Source organism: Moschus berezovskii, chromosome X (assembly GCF_049115385.1).
Source record: "Moschus berezovskii isolate FMDL1 chromosome X, NW_MosBer_1.0, whole genome shotgun sequence".
Taxonomy (NCBI): Eukaryota; Metazoa; Chordata; class Mammalia; order Artiodactyla; family Moschidae; genus Moschus; species Moschus berezovskii.
Window position 1 is genome coordinate 57297714 of NC_142488.1, and position 15142 is coordinate 57312855.

The 15142-nt window shown below is 40.6% G+C and overlaps 1 protein-coding gene across 3 annotated transcripts in view; it reads left to right on the forward strand.

The window, feature by feature from the left end:
• Window positions 1–15142, forward strand: part of SLC9A7 (solute carrier family 9 member A7) — a 171656-nt gene that overhangs the window by 90146 nt on the left and 66368 nt on the right. For all 3 annotated transcript variants that reach the window (XM_055437916.2, XM_088834144.1, XM_088834143.1), the window contains exons 4-5: window positions 5018–5094; window positions 9326–9438. In XM_055437916.2, the coding sequence (XP_055293891.1) occupies window positions 5018–5094; window positions 9326–9438 (190 nt within the window). The remainder of the gene's footprint in view (window positions 1–5017; window positions 5095–9325; window positions 9439–15142) is intronic.

The following is a 15142-nucleotide window of genomic DNA, read 5'->3' on the forward strand; positions in this document are numbered from 1 at the left end:
CATGATGTATGATCTTTTTAATGTGTTGTTGGATTCTGATTGCTAGAATTTTGTAAAGGATTTTTGCATCTATGTTCATCAGTGATATTGGCCTGTAGTTCTCTTTTTTTGTGGCATCTTTGTCAGGTTTTGGTATTAGGGTGATGGTGGCCTCATAGAATGAGTTAGGAAATTTACCTTCCTCAGCAATTTTCTGGAAGAGTTTGAGTAGAATAGGTGTTAGCTCTTCTCTAAATTTTTGGTAGAATTCAGCTGTGAAGCCATCTGGACCCGGGCTTTTGTTTGCTGGAAGATTTCTGATTACAGTTTCAATTTCCATGCTTGTGATGAGTCAGTTCAGATTTTCTATATCTTCCTGGTTCAGTTTTGGAAAGTTATACTTATCTAAGAATTTGTCCATTTCTTGCAAGTTGTCCATTTTATTGGCATATAATTGCTGATAATAGTCTCTCATGATCCTTTGTATTTCTGTATTGTCTGTTGTGATCTCTCCCTTTTCATTTCTAATTTATTGATTTGGTTTTTCTCCCTTTGTTTCTTGATGAGTCTGGCTGGTGGTTTGTCAATTTTATTTACCTTCTCAAAGAACCAGCTTTTGGCTTTGTTGATTTTTGCTATGGTCTCTTTAGTTTCTTTTGTATTTATTTCTGCCCTAATTTTTAAAATCTCTTTCCTTCTACTAACCCTAGGGTTCTTCATTTCTTCCTTTTCTAGTTGCTTTAGGTGTAGAGTTAGGTTATTTAGTTGTTTTTTTTCTTGTTTCTTGAGGTATGCCTGTATTGCTATGAACCTTCCCCTTAGTACTGCTTTTACAGTGTCCCACAGGTTTTGGGTTGTTGTGTTTTCATTTTCATTCATTTCTATGCATATTTTGATTTCTTTTTTGATTTCTTCAATGATTTGTTCGTTATTCAGCAGTGTGTTGTTCAGCCTCCATATGTTGGAATTTTTAATAGTTTTTCTCCTGTAATTGAGATCCAGTCTTACTGCATTTTGGTCAGAAAAGATGCTTGGAATGATTTCAATTTTTTTGAATTTACCAAGGCTAGATTTATGGCCCAGGATGTGATCTATCCTGGAGATGGTTCCGTGTGCACTTGAGAAGAAGGTGAAATTCATTATTTTGGGGTGAAATGTCCTATAGATAGCTATTAGGTCCAAATGGTCTATTGTATCATTTAACTTTTGTGTTTCCTTGTTAATTTTCTGTTTTGTTGATCTATCCATAGGTATGCGTGGGGTATTGTAGTCTCCCACTATTATTGTGTTATTGTTGATTTCCCCTTGCATACTTGCTAGTATTAGTCTCACATGTTGTGGTGCTCCTATATTGGATGCATATATATTTATAATTGTTATGTCTTCTTCTTGGATTGAGCCTTTGATCATTATATAGTGTCCTTCATTGTCTCTTTTCACAGCCTTTTTCTTAAAGTCTATTTTATCTGATATGAGTATTGCTACTCCTGCTTTCTTTTGGTCTCTATTTGCGTGAAATATATTTTTCCAGCCCTTTACTTTGAATCTGTATGTGTCCCTCGTTTTGAGGTGGGTCTCTTGTAGACAATATATATGGGGGTCTTGTTTTTGTATCCATTCAGCCAGTCTTTGTCTTTTGGTTGGGGCCTTCAACCCATTTACGTTTAAGGTAATTATTGATAAGTATGATCCTGTTGCCATTTTCTTTATTGTTTTGGGTTCGAGTTTATACACTCATTCTGTGTTTCCTGTCTAGAGAGGGTTCTTTAGCATTTGTTGGAGAGCTGGTTTGGTAATGCTGAATTCTCTCAGCTTTTGCCTGTCTGTAAAGCTTTTGATTTCGCCTTCATACTTGAATGAGATCCTTGCTGGGTACAGTAGTCTGGGCTGTAGGTTATTTTCTTTCATCAGTTTAAGTATGCCCTGCCATTTCCTCCTGGCCTGAAGAGTTTCTATTGAAAGATCAACTGTTATCCTTATGGGGATCCCCTTGTGTATTATTTGTTCCTTTTCCCTTGCTGCTTTTAATATTTGTTCTTTGTGTTTGATCTTTGTTAATTTGATTAATATGTGTCTTGGGGTATTTTGCCTTGGGTTTATCCTGTTTTGGACTCTCTGGGATTCTTGGACTTGGGTGATTATTTCCTTCCCCATTTTAGGGAAATTTTCAACTATTATCTCCTCAAGTATGTTCTCATGGTCTTTCTTCTTCTCTTCTTCTTCTGGGACTCCTATGATTTGGATATTGGGGCGTTTAAAATTGTCCCAGAGGTCTCTTGAGATTGTCCTCATTTCTTTTAATTCGTTTTTCTTTTTTCCTCTCTGCTTCATTTATTACTACCATTCTATCTTCTAACTCACTTATTCTATCTTCTGCCTCCGTTATTCTACTATTGGTTCCTCCAGAGTGTTTTTGATCTCATGTATTGCATTATTCATTGTATATTGACTCTTTTTTATTTCTTCTAGATCCTTGTTAAACCTTTCTTGCATCTTCTCAATCCTTGTCTCCAGATTGTTTATCTGTAACTCCAATTTGCTTTCAAGATTTTGGGTCAATTTCACTATCATTATTTGGAATTCTTTATCAGGTAGATTCCCTATCTCTTCCTCTTTTGTTTGGGTTGGTGGGCATTTATCCTGTTCCTTTACTTGCTGGGTATTTCTCTGCCTCTTCATCTTGCTTATATTGCTGTGTTTGGGGTGGCCTTTCTGTCTTCAGGCAGTTTGTGGAGTTCTCTTTATTGTGGAGTTTCCTTGCTATGGGTGAGGTTGGATGGGTGGCTTGTCAAGGTTCCCTGGTTAGGGAAGCTTGTGTCTGTGTTCTGATGGGTGGAGCTGGATTTCTTCTCTCTGGAGTGCAATGAAGTGACTTGTAATGAGTTATGAGATGTCAGTAGGTTTGGAGTGACTTTGGACAACCTGTATAGTCACTTCCAAGGTGGTTCCCTCTGTTTTAGCTTCTGTTTGCTGGTCTCTTCAGTGTCTAATTTCTGCCCTGACACTGGGGGGTGGTGGTGGACACTTTTTAAAGCTCACTTGTTCAATCCTGTTCTGGGAAGGGAGGAACACTGCAGAGAAATATCTCTTGCGTCTGTGGGGAGTGCTTGCAGTGTCCTGGCCACACTGGGTTTGCCCCCGCTCACGGCGTGTGTGCTGTCCCAGTCTACACTGCACAGGCTCTAAGTTGCTCTGCCGATAACTGAGGCCGACGCTGGGTTGCATGCACGTCCCAGGTCTAAGCCACTCAGGTTCAGGTACTCTGGTACTCCACAGAAGCGCATACTTGGTTGGGCCTGCATTTTGTGCCTTCCCCGGACTGAGCAGCTCAAGTGACCAGGTGTATGGCGAGCACAGTCGCTGCGACTTGTCACCTCCCCGGTTCCTTCCGCTCGGTTTTGTGTGTATACAACTGGCAGACCTTCTCAGGTTTAACCAGCCAGAAACCCAAAAAGTCTTGGTTAACACTAAAGCCTGCCTGTAGATTGGTATCGGATGCCTCTCTGGGACCGCGATTGCCCTGGCTCTGACTGCCCTCCCCTGCATGTCTCGGTGGGGGATGGGCCATCCGCAGCCGGCTAGCTCTGCTCAGTCTTTTGTTCTGTGAGCGAGGCTGGCAGAGTCTTAAGTTAGGGCTTTTCGCCTTTTCGCGGAGTAGATACCCCACAGTCTGCTCTGCTATCTCCAATCAGCTCCCCCAGACTGCCCTTGCAGCCTTCAGGCCTAGTCCTCTCTCTAAGCAGTTCAGCTGGCTCCTCTCTGCCCAGGCCCCGCTTATTAATGGCGGATGCGGGTGTCTGCTCTACTTCTCTGCTGGGAGTTACCTTTGGACTCGTAAGCTGTGAGGTTTCATTATTTATTTCTTTTTCTCCAGGTTGGTTGTGTTGTCCTCTGTGGTTCCAAGGCTCGCCACCGCCTGTGAGAGTGTTTCCTGGTTTCAGAAACTTCTCTCTTTTTTTATGCCTCCCTTCCTGGGACGGACTCCATCCCTACTTCTTTTGTCTCTCTTTTTATCGTTTATGTTTTTTCCTACCTTCTTTTGAAGACAATGGGCTGCTTTTCTGGGTGCCTGATGTCCTCTGCCAGCATTCAGAAGTTGTTTTGTGGACTTTACTCAGTGTTCAAATGTTCTTTTGATGAATTTGTGGGGGAGAAAGTGGTCTCGCCGTCCTATTCCTCCGCCGTCTTGTTTCAGCTCCCTTGATGGACTTTTTGCTTTTTAAAATTTTTAGATGAAATATTCCTGATTCCTGTTTGATGAGAGTGTTTAGGAGATATTGCTTGTCCCATTTTTGTTACATAGTTCTGATTGTCCAGTGAGAACAGCTTTATGCCTTGAAAAATAAGGATCGTGGCTCAGGGTCCCACGAATGGGGTTTTTCCCCATCATAATATCCACAGGCCTGATTATTTATGAGAAGTAAATATATGCATGTGTGTGTGTGTGTGTACACCCTTATAAATTTGCCCATTTTAGATGAAACTACCTGTTTCTTGTTTCTCCACATCTATCTCTATTGTCCGTCTTTCCCAAGCTTCAGAGATTAATTCACATGAATATCAGGAGACCCCTCGATGTTGAATTAAGCTAAAAACTCCTTGGTACTTTCATAGCTTATTAGTTTCAAACTTGTATCTGTAATGTTCTTCTAAGTACCACCAGAACTGGAAGTGACTAGTTGAATCACTAGGAATAAAATAGTTTGGGTTAAATCTGTAAAAATGTTCAGTCTACTCTCTCTCTCTTTCACACACACACACACACACACACACACACTCTGTGATTTAATACAACCAGCCAGAGTAGTTTTTTCTGAAATTTACTAAAGCCTTGCTTGCTTGCTCAGTGATTGGTAGGACAAAGAACATCTTAAAAGCATGATGTTCTAAGGCTAATTGCATTTTTCAGGAGTAACTTCAGTTGTTACTTGATTTGATGAAAGCGGTAAGTAAAGTTTCACTTTTTAGAGACTTGTAGTGTTTCTAATGTTCACTGTCAAAATTCACAATGTAGTTCCTGCTTTTTTGTTTTATTCAGAGACACTTTTTCAGAAATCTTGGGTCTATTCTGGCCTATGCCTTCTTGGGGACTGCTGTTTCCTGCTTCATTATTGGGTAAGTGAACGCTTTGTCATATAACCAAATTACCACACTTCCAAAGATGAGATCCACATGGGTCCACAGAGTCGAATATTTTCCCCCAGCTTTATTGAGCTACAATTGACACATAACATTGTGTAAGTGTAAGGTATACAGTGTGTTAATTTTACACATTTGAAAATTGCAAAATGATTACCACTATAGTCTTAGCTACCACTTTCATCTGGTCACATGGTTACCATTTCTTTTTTGTGGTGAGAACATGTTCAGTTCAGTTCAGTCGCTGTTAGCAACATTTAATTAAGTATATGATGCAGTATCATTAGCTGTCATCTTATGTTGCACATTAGATCCCCAAACTTATTAATCTTATCACTGGAAGTTTATACCCTTTGAGCAACACCTCCCCATTTCCCCTGCCCCCCAGTCCCTGGCAACTACCAGAGTCCAGTATTTTGATGTTTCAGTTCAGTTCAGTCTCTCAGTCGTGTCTGACTCTTTGCGACCCCATGAATCGCAGCACGCCAGGCCTCCCTGTCCATCACCAACTCCCGGAGTCTACCCAAACTCATGTCCATTGAGTCAGTGATGCCATCCAGCCATCTCATTCTCTGTCGTCCCCTTCTCCTCCTGCCCCCAATCCCTCCCAGAATCAGAGTCTTTACCAATGAGTCAACTCTTGCATGAGGTGGCAAAAGTATTGGAGTTTCAGCTTTACCATCAGTCCTTCCAATGAACACCCAGGACTGATCTCCTTTAGGATGGACTGGTTGGATCTCCTTGCAGTCCAAGGGACTCTCAAGAATCTTCTCCAGCACCACAGTTCAAAAGCATCAATTCTTTGGCACTCAGCCCTCTTCACAGTCCAACTCTCACATCCATACATGACCACTGGAAAAACCATAGCCTTGACTAGATGGACCTTTGTTGACCAAGTAATGTCTCTGCTTTTTAATATGCTGTCTAGGTTGGTCATAACTTTCTTTCCAAGGAGTAAGCGTCTTTTAATTTCATGGCTGCAATCACCATCTGCAGTGATTTTGGAGGCCAAAAAATTAAACTCTGACACTGTTTCCACTGTTTCCCCATCTATTTCCCATGAAGTGATGGGACCAGATCCCATGATCTTAGTTTTCTGAATGTTGAGCTTTAAGCCAACTTTTTCACTCTCCTCTTTCACTTTCATCAAGAGGCTTTTTAGTTCCTCTTCACTTTCTGCCATAAGGGTGATGATTATAATTAAGATTTAGAGTTACATCAGTCAGCGTGGTAGCTTCTAGCCACATTGTGTGCATGTGCATGCTCAGTTGTGTCTGACTCTGTGTGACTCTGTGGACTGTAGCCCACCAGGCTCCTCTGTCCATGGGATTTCCCAAGCAATAATACTGGAGTGAGTTGCCATTTCCTCCTCTAGGGGATCTTCCCCACCCAGGGATCAAACCCATGTCTCCTGTGTCTCCTGCATTGCAGGCAGATTCTTTACTGCTTGAGCCATCAAGGAAGCACTAGCCACATGTGACTATTTAAATTGAAGTTAAGGTTAATTAACATAAAATAAAATAAAACCTAGTCCCGGGATTTTGGTTTCTAATGTCATTCTTCATTGTGAACAGCCAAGGCCCTTTGCAGAAATGGCTGATTCTGGGCTGGGATGGCAAATATGCAGGATGACAATGGAGCATTTTGTAGTGTCAGAGAGTAAGGAAGTGCTCAGAAACAAGCAAACAAAAGGATACCAAAGCATGTCAAAGGGACACAGCCAATCTGAAACCACCCCCTAATGAGTAAAGAACAACAAAATAAGTTACAATGTTTTGCATTACCATTCGAAGTATAAAACAAATATCTTTGTATCTATATTTATATAAAGGGCTTCCTGGTGGCTCAGATGGTAAATAATCTGCCTGTAGCGCGGGAGATCCAGGTTCGATCTCTGGGTTGGAACGATGCCCTGGAGAAGGGAATGGTTACTCACTCCACTGTTCTTGCCTGGAGAATTCCATGAACAGAGGAACCTGGTGGGCTGCAGTCCATGGGGTTGCAAAGAGTTGGACACGACTGAGTGACTGACACACACATACTGATATAAATAAATGATTGGATGAATAAATAAATGGGGAAAAGTGACATATCTGTTAGAAGAATTCCAAATAATTGGTGCAGATCCAGCCCTCCTCAAGGAGATGAAGCTTGGCCTTTCCCCTCTTTGACTGTGGGCATAGTGACTTCCTTACAAAGAGTACAGCATGCAGAATAAGAAGGATTAGCTTTACAGTGGAGAAACCTGACAAATACTACCTTAGCCAAGTGATCAGGATTAATGCCCAAATTGGTAAAGCATGTCGATACTCTGTACCTCTGATATTTGTGATATGAATGGCATTTACCACTGTGTATTCCTCCTAAAATCAAAGTACCTTAGTCTAATCATGAGAAAAAAAATCAGACAGGTCTCAGATTCTACAAAATACCTGACTAGTATTCCTCCCAAGTGCCAAGGTCATCAAAAACAAGCAGAGTCTGAGAAACTGTCACACCAAGAGGAGACAAAAGAGATATGATGACTAAATGTAATGTGGTATCCTGGATGGAATCTTGGAACAGAAAAAGGATATTAGGTAAAAACTTAGGAAACCTGAATGAACTGTGGACTTTAGTAAATTTTTAAAAAAATTATCTGGAAAGCTGGAGATAAAAGCAGGAACCTTTTATGCCACCAAAAACAGAGGGACTTGGACTTTGTCTGGTAAGAGAGTGACAGGATATTGGCATTGGTGATGATGGGGAAAACGCTGCCAGAGAGAAGTCTATTGCTCAGGTCTAAGCTTATGATAGAAGGAGATGTAGAGGAAGGTCTAGTTTAAGAAATACTTAAAAGGTAGATGAAAGAAGCCTTGGATAAGCAACAAAAAGCAAATCAGATCTATATCATAGAGTTCAGTTGGTCAGTCGTGTCCAACTCTTTGTGACTCCACAAACTGTAGCCCTCCAGGCATCTCTGTCCATGGGATTATCCAGGCAAGATTACTGGAATGGGTTGCCATTTCCTCCTCCAGGGTATCATAGAGTTCCTGTGAATTGAAATATAACTGTTTAAGTGTCTGGAACAATGTCCAGCACACAGTAAGCAAAACTTTAAATTATAACTATTTATTCTCAAAAGGATTCAACTCTGCAAATAGTTCTTGAGCTCCTGGATAATCAATCTACTGTTCTAGACACCCATGGTACAAAGATGAGCAATGATATGATCTTGACTATCAAGAATCTTTTTACTGGAGATTGGCTATAGGGTACAATGAGTCTATACTGTGCCTATTTATTTTTGGTTAAATCTATTCCTAAGTGTTGTATTCTTTTTGATGCCATTGTAAATGGGATTGTTTTCTTAATTTCTCTTTATTCTGTGGTTGTTTGTATTCCCCTGAGCCTTACAGCTGCTGCCAACACACACATACACGCGCGCGCACACACACACACTCCTTTAATAACAAGTACTGGGCCTTTTAACACTCCTCACTCCCCCTAATTTGTGAGCTTTCCTGTAGGAAATGTGCTCTGCTCAAGGTAAAATATTAACTTGGTGGTTCTTCTTGGGCCATATCACATTCTGCAGTGTGTAAGGAGGGCTACTGCTTACCTGTCTAACCCATGCAAAGAGTGAGAAGCCAGATATGTCAGTGGGTACACTGATATTTTAATGGAAGATTTTAAAGAGTTTTGACTCTTTTCCCTGTTTTGTAATAATTATTGGCAGAGAAGGTTGACCAGTTGGATCCTTGTGGCCATCCCATTTTTTTTCCTCTCCAGCTTGATCCAGTCCATTCATTTCCATGACTTTAAATGCATTGTCTTAGAATTCTGGGAATTTTGTAGCAATTCATTACCCATTTTGCAGGGTTCTTTCTCTTCCTTTCTTCCCTGCTACCCAGTTGCTTAAAATGCCCTAACTGTTGCTAGCTGAGGATCGTACTTTATAGTTGTAAGTACAATTTTAAAAAATAGAATGCTCAGTATACTTCAGGAAGATGACAGTAACTGCAAACCATTACTTGGTGCCAAAGTCTTATTTGCACATGTTCCTGGTTAGTGTCCAACCACAGCAGCTGCCTGATGTTTCCACAAACCACTTTGGAAGTGCAATATTCTAGTACTCCTCTGCTTGTGTATTTGCCGGCTTATTTGATTAGGTGGGTTTTCTTTTCTATCTTTTTCTTCTGACACAGTTTACCTTTTCTTGTTATAGAAATCTCATGTATGGTGTGGTGAAGCTCATGAAGATTGTGGGGCAGCTCTCGGATAAATTTTACTACACGGATTGTCTCTTTTTCGGAGCAATTATCTCTGCTACTGACCCAGGTATTTGCATATTTGGCCTTATTGTCATAATGTTCCATTATTTAAATCTTAAAAAGCTCAGAGCAATCATTAGCTTTCATAAAAGTGAGGAAGAGACAAGTAAGTCAAGTGGTCTAATGGACTCAGATGGTTTTTCTAAGAAGGGCCTGCCTTTCCCTTTTTAAAAAATTATTATTATTACTGTAAAAATAGCATAAAATGTACCACCTTAATCATCTTTAGGTGTATAGTTCAGCAGTATTGAGTATATTCATATTGTTGTGCAACCAATCTCCAGAATTTTTTCGTCTTGCAAAACTGAACCTCTGTACCCATTAAACAACATCTCTTCATTCTCTCCCCACTCCACCTCCCAGACCTGGGCAACCACCATTCAACTGTTTGTCTCTATGAGTTTGACTACTGTAGATACCTCAGATAAGTGGAATCATCAGTATTTGTCTCTTTCTGTCTGGCTTATTTCCTTAGCATGATGTCCTCAAGGTTCATCTATGTTGTAACATGTGTCAGAATTTCCTTCCTTTTAAATCTGAATAATATTCCATTGTATGAATATACCATGTTTTTGTTTATCCATTCATCTACCAACAAGTGCTTGAGTTGTTTCCACCTGTGTTTCCTCCTTTTTGTCTTTCATTTTAGAATGTCTGATTTGGTCATAAGTTTTACACTTAGACTGTCTTTTTTTCTCAGTGTTATGCTTTTGCTTTCTTTTTAGGAGCATATCATTTGGTTTAAATAATATCTTTGCTTAGTAGAAACGTACACCAGTACTGTAGTGAATGTAATTTAATTTGTGAAGTCCTTTTGTGCTATGTTCCTATACACTGTGATGTGGTTCCTATTCATAAATCTATTACCTTGTATTTTTCAAGTGTTATTTGAACCAGTTCTTAAAAGTGGAATTATTACATACCCTTCTTCCCCTGCAGCTCAGAACAAACAAACAGTGTCTCCTCTTCAAGTTGAAATCCATAATTGAATTAGTTCACATAAAATAGTTATAGCTATTCTTTCCTCTAATGTTAACTACTATGGCAAGCCACTCCAGTACTCTTGCCTAGAAAATCCCATGGATGGAGGAGCCTGGTAGGCTGCAGTCCGTGGGGTCGCTAAGGGTCGGACACGACTGAGCGACTTCACTTTCACTTTTCACTTTCACACATTGGAGAAGGAAATGGCAACCCACTCCAGTGTTCTTGCCTGGAGAATCCCAGGGAAGGGGGAGCCTGGTGGGCTTCCACCTATGGGGTCACACAGAGTAGATCACGACTGAAGTGACTTAGCATAGCATAAAAAGACCCTGATGCTGGGAAACATTGAAGGCAGGAGGAGAAGGGGATGACAGAGTATGAGATGGTTGGATGGCATTGCGGACTCAATGGACATGAGTTTGAGCAAACTCTGGGAGTTGGTGAAGGACAGGGAAGCCTGGCGTGCTGCAGTCTATAGGGTCACAAAGAGTGGGACACAACTGAGCAACTGAACTGAACTAATAAACATTTTCAGACTCAGGCAGAGATTTCTGTGTTTTTCCTGTGTGTATGTTTAATAATAGGTTACCATTTAACACAAGTACTCTGAAATGTAGCTTTATTATTCTAATACTACAGTATCTGTGACATTTCCGGATGTGTGTCTATTGAAAAACGATTCTTTAAAGTGTAAGAAAAATGTTTATTGTTTCTGAAAATATAACTATACTCATCTATAGGTTTATTACTAATATCTTACTGGTACCACCGATAAGCAAAGGCAAGTTAGGGTAACATAAAGATTATTGATACTGTCTTCTGAACTATTAATATTGCTGCATTTAATTGTATAGAAAGGTTTATTTTTCCATATTATCTTTGTAATTATTTACTTCACTTTAATGTGTCCATACTGTGGTAGAAAATAATGGAAGGCATTACCATGACACACCATTTTTATTTGTCCTGTGAAGATTGGCACAAGTAAGGGTTTTATATAAATGGAAGTTCTAGAAAATTTAAATTTGAAACTTACCAAACATCAGAACATTAACTGCTTTTTAATGGAACTCTTTCTGAAATGTAGAATGTTTTTGTAAATTGAAAGTGTTTTACCAGCTTCCTAAAAATCTGTTGTTTGAGAATTTGGGCCATAAAAGAAATAAAAACTTCAGTGTAGAGTTAGAGGGAAACATAAGACCAGATTGACTTCTTGTGCATGGTGTATCCAACAAAAATTCTAATTTGGGGTTATGTCATGATATTGAGGGATATGAAAAAAGTCCTTGTTTGTGACTTCACTGTACTTGGCTCCAGTCTTTGGTCTTCCCGTTGATGGGGACAGTGTATGTGTGGGGTGATATAGGCTTCTCTGTAACCAGAAGCCCTCTCCATTCTGTACTTGTGTGCCACGAGTGCCACGTGCCATCTTTGTGCACTGGACTAAAATTGTATCCACAATTCAGGAAAAAATATATATGTTTCCAACCCATAGTACATAGCTGTAAACAGCTACCAGAGGAAATGAGCACTGTTCCTTCCTATGAACCATTATGCGGTGATTCCTCTCATTGTAATCCTGGCACCTTTACATCCCTCGAGACAACCAGACCTATTCATAGGTTTCAAAACCTGTGATCAGTGCTGTCAGAAAGTAATTCTCTAGTTGCACCACCCAGGCTGGTCAGTCTTTTGCTTAGTCTTTGAAACTGAATTCAAATCTGCCACTTGCCTAGTTATTCTTCCTTAACAGCTTCACTTAGTAGCTCTTACAGCTCTAGAGTCAGGTCTGTTTCTTACATAACATTACTTGCTGCTTTGTGCCAAGGGTTTACAAGTGCTCAGTGCTCTTTTGTATACAAATAGAGTGTTCAGGAAAAGTTAGTTGAATGAACAAAGTCAGGTTCTTGATATTTTTTCTTTCTTTCTCTTTCTGTTATTCTTTTATTTTCCCCACATTTTAAAGATACCTGTAACAGCAGTCTTCAGTCAGTGGATTGTGATTTCTCAGTCCATGTCCAGTTGGAAACAGCTGTTGTGACCCTGTTCTCTCTGATTACAAGGGTTGAGCTGTGAGGGGAGCAGCCTGTTTACTCCCTGCCTTTAGAAGTCATTTGCCTAGTCTGTCATCCCCTGCCTATCTCCCCTCCACCCCACCATCACCTGATTGTCCGCACCTGTAGTCCTCATCTTGGTCAGACACAGGGTTGCCCGGGAGGGCCATGGCAGACTTCCTGCCTTGCTTTCTAAGGTGATGGGCAGGGAGAATGAGAGATTGAAAATCAGAACAGCCAAGTTTAGACCAGTGCAAAGTGTTAATTATTAAAATTAATTATAAAGCTAGTATTTATCATCATAGATAAATGAGCTAACTGTACATTATATTTTTACTATTGGTACAGTAGTATTTTGGACTTCCCTCATGGCTCAGCTGGTAAAGAATCTGCCTGCAATGCGGGCGACCTGGGTTCGATCCCTGGGTTGGGAAGATGCCCTGGAGAAGGGAAAGGCTACCCACTTAAGTATTCTGGCCTGGAGGATTCCATGGACTGTATAGTCCATGGAGTCGCAAAGAGTCAGACACAACTGAGTGACTTTCACTTTCACAGTAGTATTTTAGGAAAATAGTGTTTAAAAGTCAAAAGGGCTTTTGAAAATTATGTAGCTCAAGCCTTCATTTTATTAAGTCTTTGGACTTTGCTGTGCATTATTGGATGGCTTCTAGTTGCCCCTCCAGGTTTACACACCATTCTTCTCCACTCTCTTCTTGGCACTGGGAGGCTGACTTGTACAGAAGATTTCAAAGGTTCCTATGCCTTCTACTTTCCCATTGGATTTGCCCATGGGGCAGCACCAGTAAGAGACTAGACATGCAGGGTCCCTGTGGGCTGCCTGTGTCCCTTGATCAGAAGTCACAGCTCCTGTTGAATGACCCTCTCCACACAGCTCCTGGTTCTGACAGTCACTCCTTCAGGCCCAGGGATGGCATGAAAACTCCCTGTTTTCAGCTGCAGGTAATTGCCCTCCCCCTCTCCCATACTCTCTATGTGCTTGTGGTTGTTCAGTTGTGTCCGACTCTACGACACCATGGAGTGTAGCCCTCCAGGCTCCTCCGTCCATGGAATTTTCCAAGCAAGAATACTGGAGTGGGTTGCTATTTCCTTCTCCAGGGGATCTTCCCAACCCAGGGAGCGAACCCGGTTCTCCTGCATTGCAGCCAGATTCTTTACCATCTGAGCCACCGGGGAAGCCCTATACTCTTCTCTACATGTCTATAAATAATCCCTTTTTAAACACTCCTCAAATTGCTCATCTAGTTCTTGCCAGGACCCTTGCTGATAAAGTCCTGGGACCCAGGTCTCCTGGGCTGCCAGCCCTGTGCTCTGCTCACTGAGATTAACCTACACCAGTCTTCAGTTCCTGAGTGAGTGACTGACTGACTGTTGTGAACAGAGGCCTCTGGTGCCAACCCCCAGTAGACATACTGTATGAGTAATCAATGAAACTTCAGTCAGGTCCGACCACTGAGATTTTGGGAAGTTTGATACTGCAGCAGGAAAACAGCCCATCACACAGGGCCTGTTTTCTCAACTCTAAATTGGGGGATATGATAAAACTACCCACTTAGGGTTTTCATGAGTACTAAACAAGATTGTAAAATGTTTATCATAGTGCCTGCTTCCTGGTAAGACCTTAATTATTGTTATTGTTATGATAATTTTTCTTCAACATTGGGTTCAAAACAAGACAGTTTTTATGTCATATAATAATAAACTAGACTAACAATTTTGTATTAGGGTTTTTGAAAGAAACAGAATAAATAGATACATCTGTGTGTGTACATAGTGGGGAGGAGGAGAGGGAACGAGATATTAATTGATTATAACGCCTTGGCTCATGTGATTATGGAAACTGTAGAGGTCCCAAGATCTGCAGTGAAATCTTCAACCAATTCGATGAGTCCCACCCTCATTGAGGAAGGCCATCTGATTTACTCAGTCTACTGATTCAAATGTTAATCTCATCCAAAACCTCAGACACATCTACAGTAGTGTTAATCAAATATCTGGGCACCCCATGGCCCAGTCAAGTTCACAAATAAAATTAACCATCACAGGTCTTATGTAAGGAGACACACATATTGTTCATGTAATAAACAATCCACAAAACAAGAACTTTTTTTAGCCTAATCCCTAAAGATTTTTCTGGTTGTGTAACTTGCTTATCTGTTTTTACGGGTGGAAGAAAGAGATTGACCTTGTGTCTTGAAGATGTATTATGAAGAGATGACATGTCTGTCTTTTAGAAAGTAGGCCTGCTGGTGATGCCCCATGTTGATGTCTGATCCACATCTGAATGCTTACATTAGTGATTTTATTGCCTAGATTTATGATTATCTGGATCTGCCTTGTGATATAGTTGACATTTTTCAAATCCAAATTATTTTTTGTTTACTGTCAAATAAATGAATTAAACTTTTTGTAAAGAAAGGCACAGTATGGGGTAGATTGGGAATCTCCCTTAATCTCTTATCAAAAATAGAGCAAGCAGGACAGCAAAAGAGAAAACAGAATGAACTAGCTGACATAGTATCTTGATGAATCCCCTGATATCAATTGGTGGGGTCAAACTACCGACAGCAGTGAGACTTTGGGATAAGAGCAGCAGCTATGCTGGAGGAAGCAAAGGGAAGAGGGGACTGCTGGTTGTTTTGATTGTCAGGGCACCCA